Source organism: Syngnathus acus, chromosome 6, assembly GCF_901709675.1.
Source record: "Syngnathus acus chromosome 6, fSynAcu1.2, whole genome shotgun sequence".
Lineage (NCBI taxonomy): Eukaryota > Metazoa > Chordata > Actinopteri > Syngnathiformes > Syngnathidae > Syngnathus > Syngnathus acus.
This window is the reverse complement of record NC_051092.1, coordinates 16062542-16078639: the sequence shown is the minus strand read 5'-3', so window position 1 is coordinate 16078639 and position 16098 is coordinate 16062542. Positions and strand designations below refer to the sequence as shown.

The following is a 16098-nucleotide window of genomic DNA, read 5'->3' as shown; positions in this document are numbered from 1 at the left end:
CTCAGACTTGTGTGCTCATCATGGAGGAGACCACTGACAACCCAGCCCAGCAGGGTTTTGGTTGCAAAAGGTCCATTGCCGTTACTATTAATCACCCTCCATGGCTCCATGAGTTTGGGCACATTTGTTCCAATCAAGAGATCGATGTCAGCATCAATGGTAGGCAGAAATACATCCTTCAAGTGTGGCCATTTCTTCACATCCTTCTGCTTTGGTATGTGGCCTTTGCTGACTGGAAATTCTTTCTGTGTGTAAACATCAGGCAGTCCATAGAAAAATTTCCCTTCCAGACTGCTTACTTCTAAGCCGCTGACGACGATGCTGTCGGTGGGTTTTTCTTGACCCATAGTTCGCAAAAGGATCCTGTGATTTCTTCCTCTTGCATTTAGACGTCGTCGGAGACTCTCAGTGCAAAATGTGGCGGAGCTGCCTGGATCAAGGAATGCATACGTCTGGACAACATGGTTGGACTTACTCAGCTTCACTTGAACGGGTACAATAGCTAAGGTGCAATGATCGTCACTGGATCCAATGCTTCCATTTTCCAGTGAGACCAATCCACTATTTATTGCCATTTCAGATCCACTGGGGTTCCCCTTGTGGTCTGTGATTCCATCAGCTGTCCTTTGAATATGCAGTATGTCTGTCTTCCTTCCTTGTCTAACTGAGACTGACTACCAAGTGGGAGCAGCCTATTTATTTCCCTGATCAGGTGACTGATCAGGTGACCAAAGGCTTTGTCAAATAAAGGTCCATGGCCCAAGGCCAGCGAATCTTAAACAAAAATAAGAATTTAAGCTAAGGAAACTAAATTGGCTCCAACAATACATACAAGTAAACAACACAAAAAAATAAAAACAAGAAGGCACAAACAATGAATAAATAAGAGTGATGAATAAATAATAAATAAACAAATAACACAATAAATAAGAGGAGCAAAAATGGAGCAAGTGTGCATACAGCAGACAGTCAGAATATAGCGCAAAAGTACAGGACGCTACGCAGAAGGGGGGAGAGAGTTCAGGATCCTAACAGCCTGGAGAATTAAGCTGTTGGTGAGTCTGGTGGTGCGGGAGCGCAGGCTCCTGTACCTCTTCCCAGAGGGCAGAATATCGAACAAAGAGTGAGCGGGGTGACTCACATCACACACAATCGTGGTCGCCTTGCGGGTGAGATGGGAGGTGTAAATGTCCTTCAAGGAGGGGAGTGAAGCACCAATAACCTTACCAGCCATGTTCACGATGCGCTGCAGGGCCTTCATGTTGTATTCAGTACAGCTACCACCCCAAACAGTGATACAACTGGAGAGGACGCTCTCAATGGTGCCACGGTAAAATGTAGTCATGACGGCCGGAGGAGCACTTGCTCGCCTGAGTTTCCGCAGGAAGTACAGGCGGCGCTGGGCCTTCTTCGCCAGCGATGCGGTGTTGGTGGACCAGGAGAGATCCTCACTGATGTGCACCCCCAGGAACCTGGTGCTGCTCACTCTCTCCACCACAGCACCATCGATGGTCAGCGGCAGGTGTTGGGTGTGACCCTTCCGGAAGTCAACAACAATCTCCTTGGTCTTGTTGACGTTCAGCAGGAGGTTGTTGTCCTTGCACCACGTGGTCAGAAGGTCAACCTCCAACCTGTATTGAGTCTCGTCGCCCTTGGTGATGAGACCCACCAGAGTCGTGTCGTCAGCAAATTTCACCATGCGGTTGGTCCTGTAGGTTGCAGCGCAGTCATGCGTCAGCAGGGTGAAGAGCAGCGGACTGAGCACGCAGCCTTGGGGGGCCCCCGTGCTCAGCGTGATGCTGGCGGAGATTTTGTCGCCAACTCGTACCACCTGAGGCCTCTGACAGAGGAAGTCTAGTTGCCAGTTGCAGAGGTAGGTACTGAGGCCCAGTTTGGCGAGTTTGCAGATGAGTCGTTGTGGCACAATGGTGTTGAAGGCAGAACTGAAGTCCACAAACAGCAATCTCACATACGAGTCCCTTCTCTCCAGGTGGGTGAGGGCCGAGTGGAGGGCAGAACAGATGGCATCCTCAGAGGACCGTTTGGCTCGGTACGCAAACTGGAAGGGGTCTATGGTGGGGGGGAGAATGGATCTGATGTGCTCCATGACAAGCCGCTCAAAGCACTTCATGATGATGGGCGTCAGTGCCACGGGGCGGTAGTCATTGAAGCAGGACGGAGCAGGTTTCTTCGGCACAGGTACGATGGTGGCAGCCTTGAAACACGAAGGGACGACGGCCTGCTGCAGGGAAATGTTAAAGATGTCCGTGAAGACACCCGTCAGCTCCCCAGCGCAGTCCTTCAGCGCTCGACCTGGGATGTTGTCAGGGCCCGCCGCCTTACGGGTGTGGATAGCGGCAAGCGCCCTCCTCACGCTATCAGTAGAGAGGCACAGGGGCTGCTCTTGTGGAGGGGGAGGGGTCTTCAGCGGGCAAGTGCTGTTCTGAGCGTCGAAGCGAGCAAAGAAGCGGTTGAGATCGTTGAGCAGACGGATGTCGCCCTCACAGCTCTGCGGCGCGGGCTTGTAGTCCGTGATGGTCTGAATGCCCTGCCAAAGGCTCCGTGCGTCCTTGCTGTCCTTGAAGTGGGCGGTAATCTTGCAAGAGAACGCCCTTTTCGCCTCCTTGATGCCCCGGGACAGGTCGGCCCTCGCTGTCCTCAAGCCAGCCTCATCCCCCGCTCTGAAGGCTTTGTCCCTGGCCCTCAGCAGCCTGAGGACAGCCCCAGTCAGCCATGGCTTCCAGTTAGCCCGAGTGACGATGTATGTATAATGTATAGAAGTTGTGATGCTTTGTTTTAAACAACCATTGATCCGTGTGAAGTGTGGGTATTTCTGTTACCTGATATTAGAGAGAATAGAATTAGAGAGAGCGGAGGCTTCGTGGCCGTTTGTATACCGTCGATCATCGGACACAAAGTATGGCTGCGGATCAAGAGGTTTGTACGGCTTCGTGCACCAACTGCACCCTTCTCTTAGAGAGGTTGTCCCTGCTACAGGGACGTGTCCGCCAGCTAGAGCAGAATAGTGCGACAACAGTAGATGTGGCAGACTGTAGTCAGCCCGCTAGCCCAGTTAGCATTAGCCCCAAGCGGCTTGCTAATCGCGATGAGCCAGGTAAGACGCATAGCCGTCCAAAGTCATCTTGGTCTACTGGCCCTCGCACTTTGGTCATAGGTGACTCCATTACCCGAAATATTACACTTAAAAATCCAGCCACGGTAATGTGTATTTCTGGGGGCAGAGCACCCGACATAGAAGCTAATCTTAGGGAGCTGACTCGCAATAGGCCTAGTCAACAGCGTAGTTCCAACAACACTAGCTACTCGGACATAGTGATACACGTCGGCGCCAATGATGTTACGATGAGACAATCAGAGATCACAAAGAAAAACATAGCGAGGACTTGTGATCCCGCCAGAAAGATGAGTCGGCATCGAGTATTTGTCTCTGACCCCCTGCCTGGGAGAGGCACTCATGAGAGGTTTAGTAGATTAGTCTCCCTTAATCGATGGATGGCTGGGTTCTGTAAAAAGCAGGGACTGTATTTTATAGATAACTGGTCCTCCTTCACCCTAACCGTGAAGGCGCCTTCACTCTTTCTAGGAATATAGATTACTGAGCCACTCATGACAGGTCACTTTAGAGCAGGCCAGGGCACAGTTGATTAGACCACCTGTTAGGATGGGTTTGGAGTCTGTTAAGTTAAAGTTAACTAGTGCTAGGCTAGACTTCCAGCATGCACATAGCTCCTTGTGTAGACTAGAGCGTCACAGTTTGAATAGTGCTACAGTACACGTGAACACACTTTCTACTGGGGTAGTAGACAAATCCAATCACTCCACCCCGACCGGTATCGCTGATGAAACGGTGCTTGTTTCAGATAATTTTACGTGTGTTCCAAATATTTACTATCAAATTCCCACGGTCGTATCGTCCCACCACGCGAATAAACATTTGAGTGGTGATGTCAGGCCTAGAGAACACAATCTTACTCGCATTTCGTTTAAAAATCCTTCGATAGATACGAACCCTGATCGACCGATTACGCTTAAACTCGGTTTTATGAATATTAGATCGCTTCATACGAAAGCAGTTCTCGTTAATGACCTCTTTGTGGTCTTTGCGAGACCTGGTTAAAACCTAATGAACTGCTGCCGCTTAACGAGGCCTCGCCTCCAAATTGTGTGAGCTCGCATGTGGCGCGTCCTCGAAAAAAGGGTGGGGGTGTCGCCCTCATCTCAAATTCCGAGCTTAGATTTAGGCCTCGTTCGATTAACGTACTTAAAACATTGGAAGTTCTCACTGTCCGATCCACCGCTTTACCGTCATTTTATCTTGCTGTTTACCGTCCACCCGGGGCTTACTCTGGCTTCCTGGATGAATTTTCAGAATTCGTGGCTGATCTAGTGACAAATGCGGATAATATAATCATGGGCGATTTCAATATCCACATGAATTTACTGTCAGAGCCACTTACTTCGGCGACTTTAACTGATACGTTTGGTTTTACGCAAGCCGTACAGGCAGCAACGCATAAGAATGGAAATACCTTAGATCTGGTATTATCCCGAGGACTTGCAACCTCAAATATAACAGTACTGCCATACACTACTGTTTTGTCTGATCATTACTTAATAAAATTTGAAATTTTAGTTCTTTGTCAAAGACAAGAGAGCAATCAGAATTATAGCAGCCGTAATATTAACTCCATGACTGCAACTGCGCTATGAGTTACTGTCGCCGGCAACTGCCATATTTCCCGCATATATCGGCTCTATTGATCTTACAAATGAATTCAATGCGACATTGTTAAATGCCATCGACTCTGTGGCGCCGCTACGTCTGAAAACTCGCCGTAGATTGCCTACTCCGTGGTTCACAGATGAAACACATACGCTTAAGCAATTATGTAGAAAGCATGAGCGCAGATGGTGTTTAACCAAACTTGAGGTTTTCCATCAGGCATGCCAGGACAGCCTCCTGAAATATAAAGATGCGCTTATCTTGGCAAAAACTCGTTATTTTTCGCAAGTCGTTAATCTAAATAAAAACAATCCTAAATACCTATTTGATACAGTGGCAAAGCTAACACTACGCCAGCCGACCCCCGATAGCTCCTTCCACTCAGCTGACGAGTTCATGAAATTTTTTGCTCGAAAGATTGAATCCATTAGGGATGAGATCAAGAATACCATTCCAATCGCTCAGTCGAGACCGCCGATTACCGGCGCTGATGATCATGCAATAACCCAGAGGCGTAGCCAAGCCGGGGCGAGCCGGGGCGGCGCCCCGGTTAGGACTCCCTGCGCCCCGGTTGAAAAAAATCTAGCTTTTTCGATTCTTCATTTTCATGCCGTTTTTTTCTTTCGGTCTTGCGCGAATGTGCTTGCGCTATTCTATGTGCGCGATGTTATCCATTCACCGTTTGCCTCCCGGACCCGGATGTTGTTTTAGCGATCAGCGAACGGCGTGGGTGATGTTCGATTTTTTTTCCTGTGGGCGTGCGCCCCTACTGGAAAAATTCCTGGCTACGCCTCTGCAATAACCCTCTCAAATTTTAAAAGCGTGTCCCTTGAAAGGCTTACACAATTGGTTAGTGCGGCTAAACAAACAACATGTTTACTCGACCCGCTTCCAGCCAAACTACTTAAAGAATTATTTCAAATTTTAGGACCGTCCGTCTTAAATATAATCAATCTGTCTGTCTCCTCTGGGATAGTGCCAACAGCCTTTAAAACCGCTATCATTAAACCGTTACTTAAGCGACCAAATCTTGACCCGGACTGTCTCAGTAATTATAGGCCAGTTTCAAACCTCCCATTCATAGCAAAACTTCTTGGAAAAGTAGTAGCGCAGCAGCTTATTTATTGCATGGTTGCCAATAATCGATATGAATCTTTTCAGTCTGGTTTTAGAGCTAATCATTCCACTGAGACAGCACTTGCTAAAGTGACTAATGATCTCCTCATAGCTATGGATTCAAACACTTCATCGGTATTGTTACTACTCGATCTTACTACTACTCTTCCACGTGGGATGCCTCAGGAAGCTACTGAACATCAGATGGCAGGACAAGATCCCAGACACTGAGGTCCTCCACTGGGCAGAGATGGAAAACATCTATGCCATCCTCAAGCGCTCCCAGCTCAGATGGGCTGGTCATGTCTGCCGCATGCCAGACGAACGCCTTCCAAAAAGGTTTCTGTACGGCGAACTACACCTTGGCAAGCGCTCTCGTGGCGGCCAGCGGAAGCGGTACAAGGACACCCTAAAGGCCAGTCTCAAAAGCTGCGGTCTGGACCCAGAGACCTGGGAGGCCGATGCCCAACACCGACCAAACTGGCGCTCTGCAGTCAAGCACGGCGTTACAGACTTTGAAAAGCTACGCATCCACGAAGCGGAACAGAAACGACAGCTTCGCAAAACAAAAGACAGTTCTTCTCTCCCACCCAACCAGCACTCAACCCTAACCTGCCCCCACTGAAACCGGTCATTCCGTGCAGGGATTGGCCTCATCAGCCATCTCCGCACACATAAGACACTGTGAAGTCACATGGTCATCTTCGAAAGCGAAGGACGAACATGACATGAGACGTACGGTTAAAATTAATAATGATTGTTTAAAATTCTGTACATTATTTATACAACTTACAGCTGGTTCAGAGTTTTATATTTTGAAATATCATATTTGATGGATTTAATTATGACGTCTATTTTAGGTTATTCCATAGCCCTAATATCAGGTTACCGAAATAACCTGTCATGTCTCGTCCCCAGTTTTGTGATGTGTATAGGTTGTCATCGTTTCTGTGTGTCTGTGTGCTCGCCCCTCCCTTCCTGTGTGCCCTTGATTAGTTTAATCACACGCACCTGCCCCTCGTTACCTGTGTTGTATTTAAGTTCTGTTTGCGTGTCACTCGCCGTCGGAGCATTGCATGAGATGTGGACAATGCATGTCTCACTGTCACACGGTTTGTTGGGTTCCTGTCTCTTGTTTCATGTTTTGGTCGGTTAGTCCTGTTAGTTTGTTGTTAAGTCACGTCAGTTTGCCGTGTCTGTCCCTTTGGTTTCTACAATAAACCCTGGTCCAAGCTGCACTTGGTCGCCTCGCTCCATTCCTCCACCCCGAAGCCTGACATAACCACAATTAACACGGATCAATGGTTGTTTAAAACAGCATCACAACTTCTGTACAATATTAGTATTGAATGTTAAATTTATGCAACTTCCAATTCCTTTTCAAACAGGTAGGCTCTGCCTATTTTGTGCAGTGGATTTTTTTCTGTTTGTACAGAGTCATAGTTTGAATGACTTTCACCTTGCTTGTGCTTTTCAGTGCATTTGTCTTCATTTGATTGGTTATGTGTGGTTTGCCTGTTTGGAACGAATGAATTCAAGCCAATTCAAATTTCAGATTGGTTTAGGATTAATATTTCATATTTGATGCTTTAATTTTGTCATCTATTTTCGGTCTATGTGTAGACGATTTTAGGTTATTCTAAAGACCTAATATAGACGTCTAAATTAAGTCTATGTGTAGACCTAATATAGACGTCTAAATTAGGTCTACAGATAGATCTAATATAGACGTATATTTTAGGTCTATATATAGACGTAATTTAGATGTCTATAAAATAATCTAAAATAACCTACTTTAGACGTCTATTTTAGGTCTATATATAGATGTAATTTAGACGTCTATAAAATAACCTAATATAGACGTCTATTTTAGGTCTATATATATAGACATAATTTAGACGTCTATTAAATAACCTAAAATAGACGTCTATATCTGGTTACAGAAATAACCAATTCACATGTACGGATCAATACGCTTGTTAAACACAAATCCAAACAACTTCTGTACATTATTTATACAACTTACAGCTGGTTCAGACTTTAAAATTTTGAAATATGATCATATTTAATGTTTTTAATTTAGACGTCTATTTTAGGTCTATATGAGACCAGACGTCTAATAGACGTCTATGGCTGACGGTGGCAAATAAGGATTGATTCTGATTCTTATTTCTCACATCAAACATAAGACAGTGCCAGTCACAACCCTCATATTGATTGAACAGTACCCAGTATTGATTGTTGGAGCAATCTTTGCCACCAGAATTGTTTGTAACAGCTGCATTGCCTTTTTTAGCAAACAACAGGCATCTTCCCTGCCCCTGCATAGACCTTATGATTTGGCCATATCAGGCAAATATACTATCAATATCGCACGTATCAATAACAACCATATTGCATATTGCATGTTTTTCCAAGATCATGCAGCCCTAACCTGGACCTATCACAGCTACTTTAATAACAGTGAGAGATGGGATACTCAGCTGGCACACTGTCAATTCATACTTGCTTACACGTACAGGTTTTATAAAGTTCTTAATGGCCAAATAGACTGTCTCAGAAAATTAGAATATTGTGATAAAGTTCTTTATTTTCTGTAATGCAATTAAAAAACCAAAAATGTCATACATTCTGGATTCATTACAAATCAACTGAAATATTGCAAGCCTTTTATTATTTTAATATTGCTGATTATGGCATACAGCTTAAGAAAACTCAAATATCCTATCTCAAAATAATAGAATATTTCCTCAGACCAAGTAAAAAAAAAGATTTATAACAGCAAAACAAAATCAAACATTTGAAAATGTCCATTGCATTACAGAAAATAAAGAACTTTATTACAATATTCTAATTTTCTGAGACAGTCCTGTATGCCTGTAGGACAGTACATTCTTTCGATGTGTGAGGAAGGCTGAAGAGAACCTGCACAAGCAATGGAAAACATCTGAACTTCACAAAAGAAAAAAAGAAAGTGCTGTATCAAGATCCAAACACAAAACCTTTTTGCTATGACACCAGCAATAACCAGTCTCACGTAAGGGAGATGTAGTGAGGGAATTTCGCACACTTCGCAATTTTTGCCTTGTTCAATAGCACACTTCAAGCCTACGTCAATCTCCACAACCACTTCCAATTTTGCTTGCTCTTAAAATAATTGTAATTTTGTTTTGAAAGCAAAATCCGTACAGATTGAGTGCTGTCAATTCTATGATGACTCTTTAAAAACGAGGGTGTTATTGACTTAATAACATCTTATATTTTGTCTAGCATTACCTGGTTTGTCACCAACATGATTCTCTGATGACATTGTGATTCCAGACGCCTGTCCGTGCACAAGTCTCCTGACAGATACGCGGAAAATAAGAAAAGAGGATGGAGCACTTATCCATTCAACTTTTTCTCTATACCAACTCCCTGAGCCATTTTCCTGTTGTGGCGCCAACAGGAAGAGAGTGCAGTGGGTGGAAGAGAATTATCTTGGATGGTGGTGAGTGGGAAGGAGAGGCGGGGGAAGGAGCATTGTCCACTGGGAGGTTTTCTACATTCAGGAGACTGGGAGCAAGATGTTATACTTTAATATTTGTCTCAGTTGAACAAAAGTTGCAACAGTATGCAAGATTGTAGCTAGTGTTTTTGTTGCTGCTGCTGCTATGCTAATGTAATGTAAATGTATCAATTCATATTAGACTTTCTCAGGCCTGTTTTGAGTTTTTCTGTTCACTAAATTTAACATATGAGTAGATACACAGGTTTGAAAATGTTTGCTTTATTTTTCTGAAGCTGTTCTGTGTTACCACCCGGACTCACGTTTGCTAGGGATAATTGTAGGCACTAACAAACAGAAATTAATTTGATTTTGAATTGACTTTCACAAGCTGGACTGGAGTGGAGTGAGGTGATAATATATATGGAGCACGCTCCGCTTGTACATTGTCACCATTCATCACAATTTCATTACATGACTTGCTGAAAACTCAAAAAACCCAAATCACTCTAAAAGAAAGGCTTACAAAGGCACTGACAGAAATAAAAGATGCCCTCTGTATTAAAAGTTCCGGTACTCTAATTTATGTACAAAACCAAGATACAATGAAGGCGTAGGAGCACTGGTGAGCATGTCACTTCACATTTCGGAGGTGCGAATTTCATTCAGGCTCCGTTCCTGTCTGAAGTTTGCATGTTCTCCCCGTGCCTGCGTGGGTTTCTTCAGATACTCCAGTTTCTGCCCACATTCCAATGATATGCATGGTAGGTTAATTGGGCAATCAAAATAAATTGTCCTTAGATGTGATTGAGAGTATGAATGTTTTTTCTGTCTACGAGTGCCCTGCGATTTGCTGGCAACCAGTTCAGTGTGTACCCCAACTGCCTGAACTGAGACAATTGTGAGGATAAACAGTTAAGACAATGGATGGATGGAAATACAACTACTCAAGTCAAGTTTATTTGTATAGCCCTAAATCACAAGCAGTCTCAAAGGGCTTCACATAGACAACTAAAGGTGCTCCTCTAAACCAAGAAGATCTAATACAGTGTATTTAACTAATAGCTGATGCAAAAGTATGACCTAATTTAATAATCCTCGTCCCCACAGTAGTTTTACCAAGTTCTTTTTGTTTTAAGTACACCGCAATGGTTGGTTATGGCGAAGTGGGAGGATCAGACCACACGCTCAGGTTTCTCAGATTCAAGCTCAACACTGAATGGCTGATCCCATCGACAAGTAAAAGGAATTAGTGTTGTTCCAATTCAGTTTCCTGTTTGTGCTTTTGCCACGATAGGAAGTAAGTGTGTGGGACATAGTACACACTTGCCAAATTTCCCCATTTAGGCAGGAGACCTGATTTTCAACAGTGTCTCCCGCTTGCCTGCATCACGGCTCCTCCTTGCTTGCTTCCCTCCAACCAACCTGCTCACCACGAAGGCTCCCCTCCCTTGCTCATGTGTCCAGCAACGCAAGCAGATGGGCTCCATCCAAACGGCACAGTACTCTAAAAACTTTGCAACATAACATGGAGCGTCAGGGAGCCCTCAACTAACGGGGGTCAAGAAATACGGCAATTGAAACAAGACTTTATTGAAGCAAATTTAATAATCAGGGCACGCAAAATGAACATTTAAAATCAAAGAGGATGAAGAAAAGAACCGGGAGATGGATGTGTGTTTAATGTTCCATAAAGGTTCTGATGTTTTCTGCACATTACTAGCTAGTAAAATTAAACAGCAAAGAGACAAACAGTTGTTTTGTCTCATCTGTTTGTTTACACAGACAGATGTTATGTTAAATTATTACCCATGCTGCAAGATGACACTTTCTCCTCTCAACAGAATAATGTATTTGCTGTAAAGTGCTACAATTGACATCGAACAGGTCAGTGTGTCCAAATTATGTGTGAAATTTTTAAAATAATTTCTCTACAGCCTGTCACTGAGTGGTCCACAGACTGATATTAGGGTCTGAAAACCCGATGAAAAAAAAAAAAACAATTTTTCACAACCCAAAGTTGGCAAGCATGTATCATATATGGCAGGAAACCGGTTGAAGAATAGCTCCCCGCCCCTCCGCACTTGAGGCCAAAGAAATTGTGGGCCAATACACCCCTCTGGAATGAGTTTGAACACCCCTGCCCTAAAGGCAAGTGTCTATTTTTTCAGAATATCTTCCTCACTTATTTCCATCCTAAAGGAAAATGCAGTCTTATATTGTAGCCCTGTCCATGCCCTCACTGAAGCCTCCACCTCTACAGTACCTTATCATTTCCAAAAAATTTTGAAAGGTTTGTTAACCCAGCTGTCCAGTATGGAACTACAAATACTTTATATTGAATGACCACAAATTAGCATTCTATGCATGTTATATTTAGATTCTTTCCACATACAAAACAAGTTCCATAACCCCTTTTCAACATTGAGCACCTGCCCCTGCAGAGGTCACTGCACATTCCTGAAACAGTTTCCTCCAGATGTGCGAATGAAAATAAGTGCGATTAGCCAACCGGGATGACGTGCAGCTTGCATTCCAATTGAGAAGTTTCTTTCTTCTGCATGTCACATACACTGTTTGTTCAAAGGTGCAATGAATGGATGAATGAATGGATGCGGTACCTCATCGCAACTGCTTACATATTAGAAAATTACAGAGGCACACACGCTTAACAACTAAGCAGCACTCCATACATGTCGAATATGTTAATATTATGATCGTAAAAAACAACTGCAACAAATTAAACAAAAACATTCCACTGTATGTGAGAGTGAGCCTGAAAAAGGAAAAACAAGCCCAAAGAAAACTGTACTGTATATGTTTTTGTCAGCACGTTAAGGACCACTCATCACAGCCTCCACCCAAAGGAGCTATGGGATGAAGAGGAAATCTAAATCTAGACCACTTCCTGGATGTCATTCATGACCTGTGTTTGCCTTCCTGACATTCTCAGTCTTTGCTTTCGACTATGCCCCCACCATGCTTGTTCATGAGGAATAAAGTCAAATGAACTACACCAACGCCTACTGTAAATGCTCAGTTTTAGAGTTGTTTAACAATGACATACATTTTGTAGAAAAAAAGGTCAGTAGACTGTTCCAGTGCCTACTTTGTCACAATTTTATAGCGTCTTCCCTTTCTTCAGGGAGGTTAGTTCCGTGTACAGTGCAATAATTTTGGGCTTGCACTGACTAGCATAATAGCTGCGTAGCATTTCCAGAACTTTTTTGTCATCATTTGTCGCTTCCCACATTACCAGTGACCAAATTAGGTTTGCATAGCATTTTGCATTCATTTCTGGGTCTGGTGTGGCAGTCGTGACCTTAAGTGGCCGAGGAACTTTACCTTCCAAAGTTCGTAGTTGTTTCTATTCCCGTCAAACTTTAACCACTGCCATCTCCCTCCTCCTGTGCCGTGCCTAGGCCCATAAACTGTTGTATTTTCAACTTCAATGTCAATATCTTATATTCCTGAGTCACGCTAGTACTGCGCATCTTCACATACTCCCGTAAAAGGATTTTAACTAATAAAGTGTCCGCACATAAATGAGAAACTTCACATCTGTGATGCAACAATTGCAGTCAACATAACTGTGGCATTCAATACAAAAAAAATACAAAAAATCACAATGACATCTGAACATGTATTTTACCAAATAGTACAACAACAGCACATAATTCAACACAGGGCGTTGCTGAATATAGTGTCAAGCGTCATCCATTTTTTACTGTCTTCAATGTTGTGTTAACATTGTTAACATTTTATTGTTATTTCTATTTTATGCTTTCATTTATTTCAATTTAAAGAATGTAAAATAATGGCACTTGTCCATTGTTCCTTGTCTCAAAACTCACAAAATGAAAATGATCACCGTTGATAGCCAAGTGAATAAGACTGCAGCCAGATTGGGAATATTAGTGATACTAGCGTCCCCTTGGGGCCTGAATGTGTAGCTACACACACACGCACACACACACGCACACACACACACACACACACACACACGCACACATGCACACACACACGCACCCCTTCAGATATGCATTTGTGAGTCATCTACGTGGGACTGTAGTACAACTCACGAGTAACAGACTGACAGACTGACAGACTCTCCATGACTCTCACTGAATCTGCTCATCCGCCCACTGATGGTGCTGTGCATTGGGTGTTCGGGGTTGTCTTTGAAGGACAGCAGCCGAGCCAACACCCGCTGATCTGCCACAGACGCCAGATCATGTAGCTCCGTGCCCACAACAGAAGCTGCCTTCCTTACTAGTTTGTCCAGGCGGGAGGCATCCCTCTTCTTGCCCCCCCCTCCCCAGGTCGCCACAGCAAAGAATAGGGCGCTCACCACAACAGAGCGATAAAACATCCGCAGCATCACCCTGCAGACATCGAAGGATGCCAACCGCCTGAAGAAGTACAGTCCTTTTTTGCATATAGTGGCCACATGAGCAGACCAGTCGAGTTTGTCGTCCAACAACACTCCAAGATATTTACAGGTGTGCACAATATCCACAGTCCCCGTCGACAGGCTCAGGACAAGGCCTGGGCCTTCTGAAGTCCACCACCATTTCCTTGGTGTTGAGGTGCAGGTGGTTGGAGCCACATAAATTAGCAAAGCGCCGGACCAGGCCTCTGTACTCCTCCTCCCATCCATCTCTAATACAGCCAACAGTAGCAGTATCGTCCGCAAACTTCTGCACATGGCAGAACTCAGAGTTGTACTGGAGGTCAGAAGTGTACAGGGTGAACAGGAAAGGAGAGAGCACCGTTCCCTGCGGTCCTCCCACGCTGCTCCTCACCATGCCTGGCTCACAGCCTCCCAACCTCACATACTGAGGCCTGGCCGTCAGGTAGTCCATGACCCATGCCCTCAGGTGTGACCTCACGCCCATCACCAACATCTTGTCATTCAGGAGCGCAGCCCCCTTTCCCTTGTCCAGGTGAGAGAGAGAGAACGATGCAGCATATGGGCAACAGCATCCTCCACCACCACCACCTTCTCTCGATACGTAAATTGTAAAGGATCGAGAGCAAGGCGAACCTGAGGTCTAAGGTGGTGAAGCAGCAGATGCTCCAGAGTCTTCATCACGTGAGATGTTAGCGCAACTGGCCGAAAGTAATTTAGCTCGGTAGGCCACGGTTTCTTGGGGACAGGGACGATGCACGATGTCTTCCACAGCTGAGGCATCACACCTTTCTCCAGCCTCATGTTGAAGACACGCTGGATAGGGTCACCCAGCCCCAGAGCACAGGGGACGCAGACGAGGAGAGACACCGTCTGGACCAACAGCCTTACCGGAGTCTCCTCAGCTGGCCACTTACTTGAGCTGCCGTCACCCTGGGCGGAAGGGCAGACCGGAGAGCAGAAAGGGGCGGCGGGAGCAAGGGCAAAGACAAGTGAGTGCTGTTGAACCTGTTAAAAAAAGTCATTCAGCTGGTTCACCCTCTCCACACTGCCACTAGCGATGACACTTTGTTTCGGACCACACTCAGTGATCAGCCTCATCCCGTCCCACCCCTCCTTCATGCTGTTCTGCTGCAGCTTCTGTTACAACTTCTTCCTGTACTCATTGCGGACTCAGAAAAACAGCTTGAAAAGATCCTCAATTTAGTATCAGAATAAAGCAATAAACAGGGACTAGAACAGAATGCAAAGAAAACAAAATGTGTGGTTATATATGACAAAAAGGCAAGTACCTACTGTTAGAGTGGTGCTCACTCTAACTTATTTTTGCAAGAACCACACGGGAGACAGTATGCCCTTTTTAAGCACTTGCAAGTGGAGAGTCATTCGTCGCTGTGCGTACAGCGATGATCGAATGAGGTCTAACTTTGGATTCTTGCAAGAGAGTATTTATTGAGAGAAAGCAGGGTGGGGGTGACATTGGACATGTTTGGTGGTCACCTCAGCAACTGGTTAATCAGTGCGGAGGGTCCCAGCTCATTGTTTTACAAGGTCGTGGAAACAGAAACTAGTGGAGCATTTTAGATGACTAACTAAGCAAGAATGTTTCCACACCATTTGGAAAGTTTCAACAACTGAATGGCTAAACTTTTCAGAGTCAAGGAAAGGTAAAAGGTTTAAACAAACTTAATAATTCTAGTCTACATTCCAACATAATCATACGATCAAGATAATCTGCTCCAAAGGAGTGAAAAATCTAACAAGTGTGCCAATTTAAATATCTCTGGTGCAAAATGTGACACGGAAATTGAGAAACGCATAGCAATATCCAAAAACACATTTGGTAAGATGAGCCCTATACTAAAGAACAGAAACAAAATGAGAACATTAAAATCCTCCGTATGGTCAATCCTCCTACATGGTTGTGAATGCTGGAATGCTTTACCTTTGGATTGTCCATATTATGTGTACTATGTGTCTTCTCTGCATCCATTGCAGCCTGGTCATCCTGGAAGAGGGATCCTCCAATCTGTGGTCTCTTCTCAAGGTTTCTCATTTCCCCTAGTAGGAGTTTTGAGTTTTTCCTTGCCCTCCTGGGAGTTTAATAATTGTCCTGAATGTTGTACAGAGGCCGAGATGTACCGGAGTCAAATTCCTTGTTTGGCATGCTCAAACTTGGCAAATAAAGATTGATTTGATTTGATATCTCCAACAACACTAAGAAAAGACTGGCAGTGACGTATATGTGGTTCATAAAAAAATTGAGAATATCCTGGACAGAAAAAAGACCAATAAAAGCGTGCTACAACTTGGAGGGCTGCAACACTCACTGATGAAAAC

The 16098-nt window shown here is 44.5% G+C and overlaps 2 protein-coding genes across 5 annotated transcripts in view; both read right to left on the bottom strand.

Annotated features, from left to right (window-relative positions):
• Positions 1–9310, bottom strand: part of exoc3l1 (exocyst complex component 3-like 1) — a 490744-nt gene extending 481434 nt beyond the window's left edge. For all 4 annotated transcript variants that reach the window (XR_005098156.1, XM_037253561.1, XM_037253562.1 and 1 more), the window contains exon 1: positions 9137–9310. Coding sequence is in view for 3 of the 4 variants with exons in the window: in XM_037253561.1 (XP_037109456.1) it covers positions 9137–9170 (34 nt within the window). In the remaining variant the exon portion in view is untranslated. The remainder of the gene's footprint in view (positions 1–9136) is intronic.
• adat1 (adenosine deaminase tRNA specific 1) overlaps positions 1–16098 on the bottom strand; it is a 525603-nt gene that overhangs the window by 294907 nt on the left and 214598 nt on the right. The window lies entirely within an intron of this gene.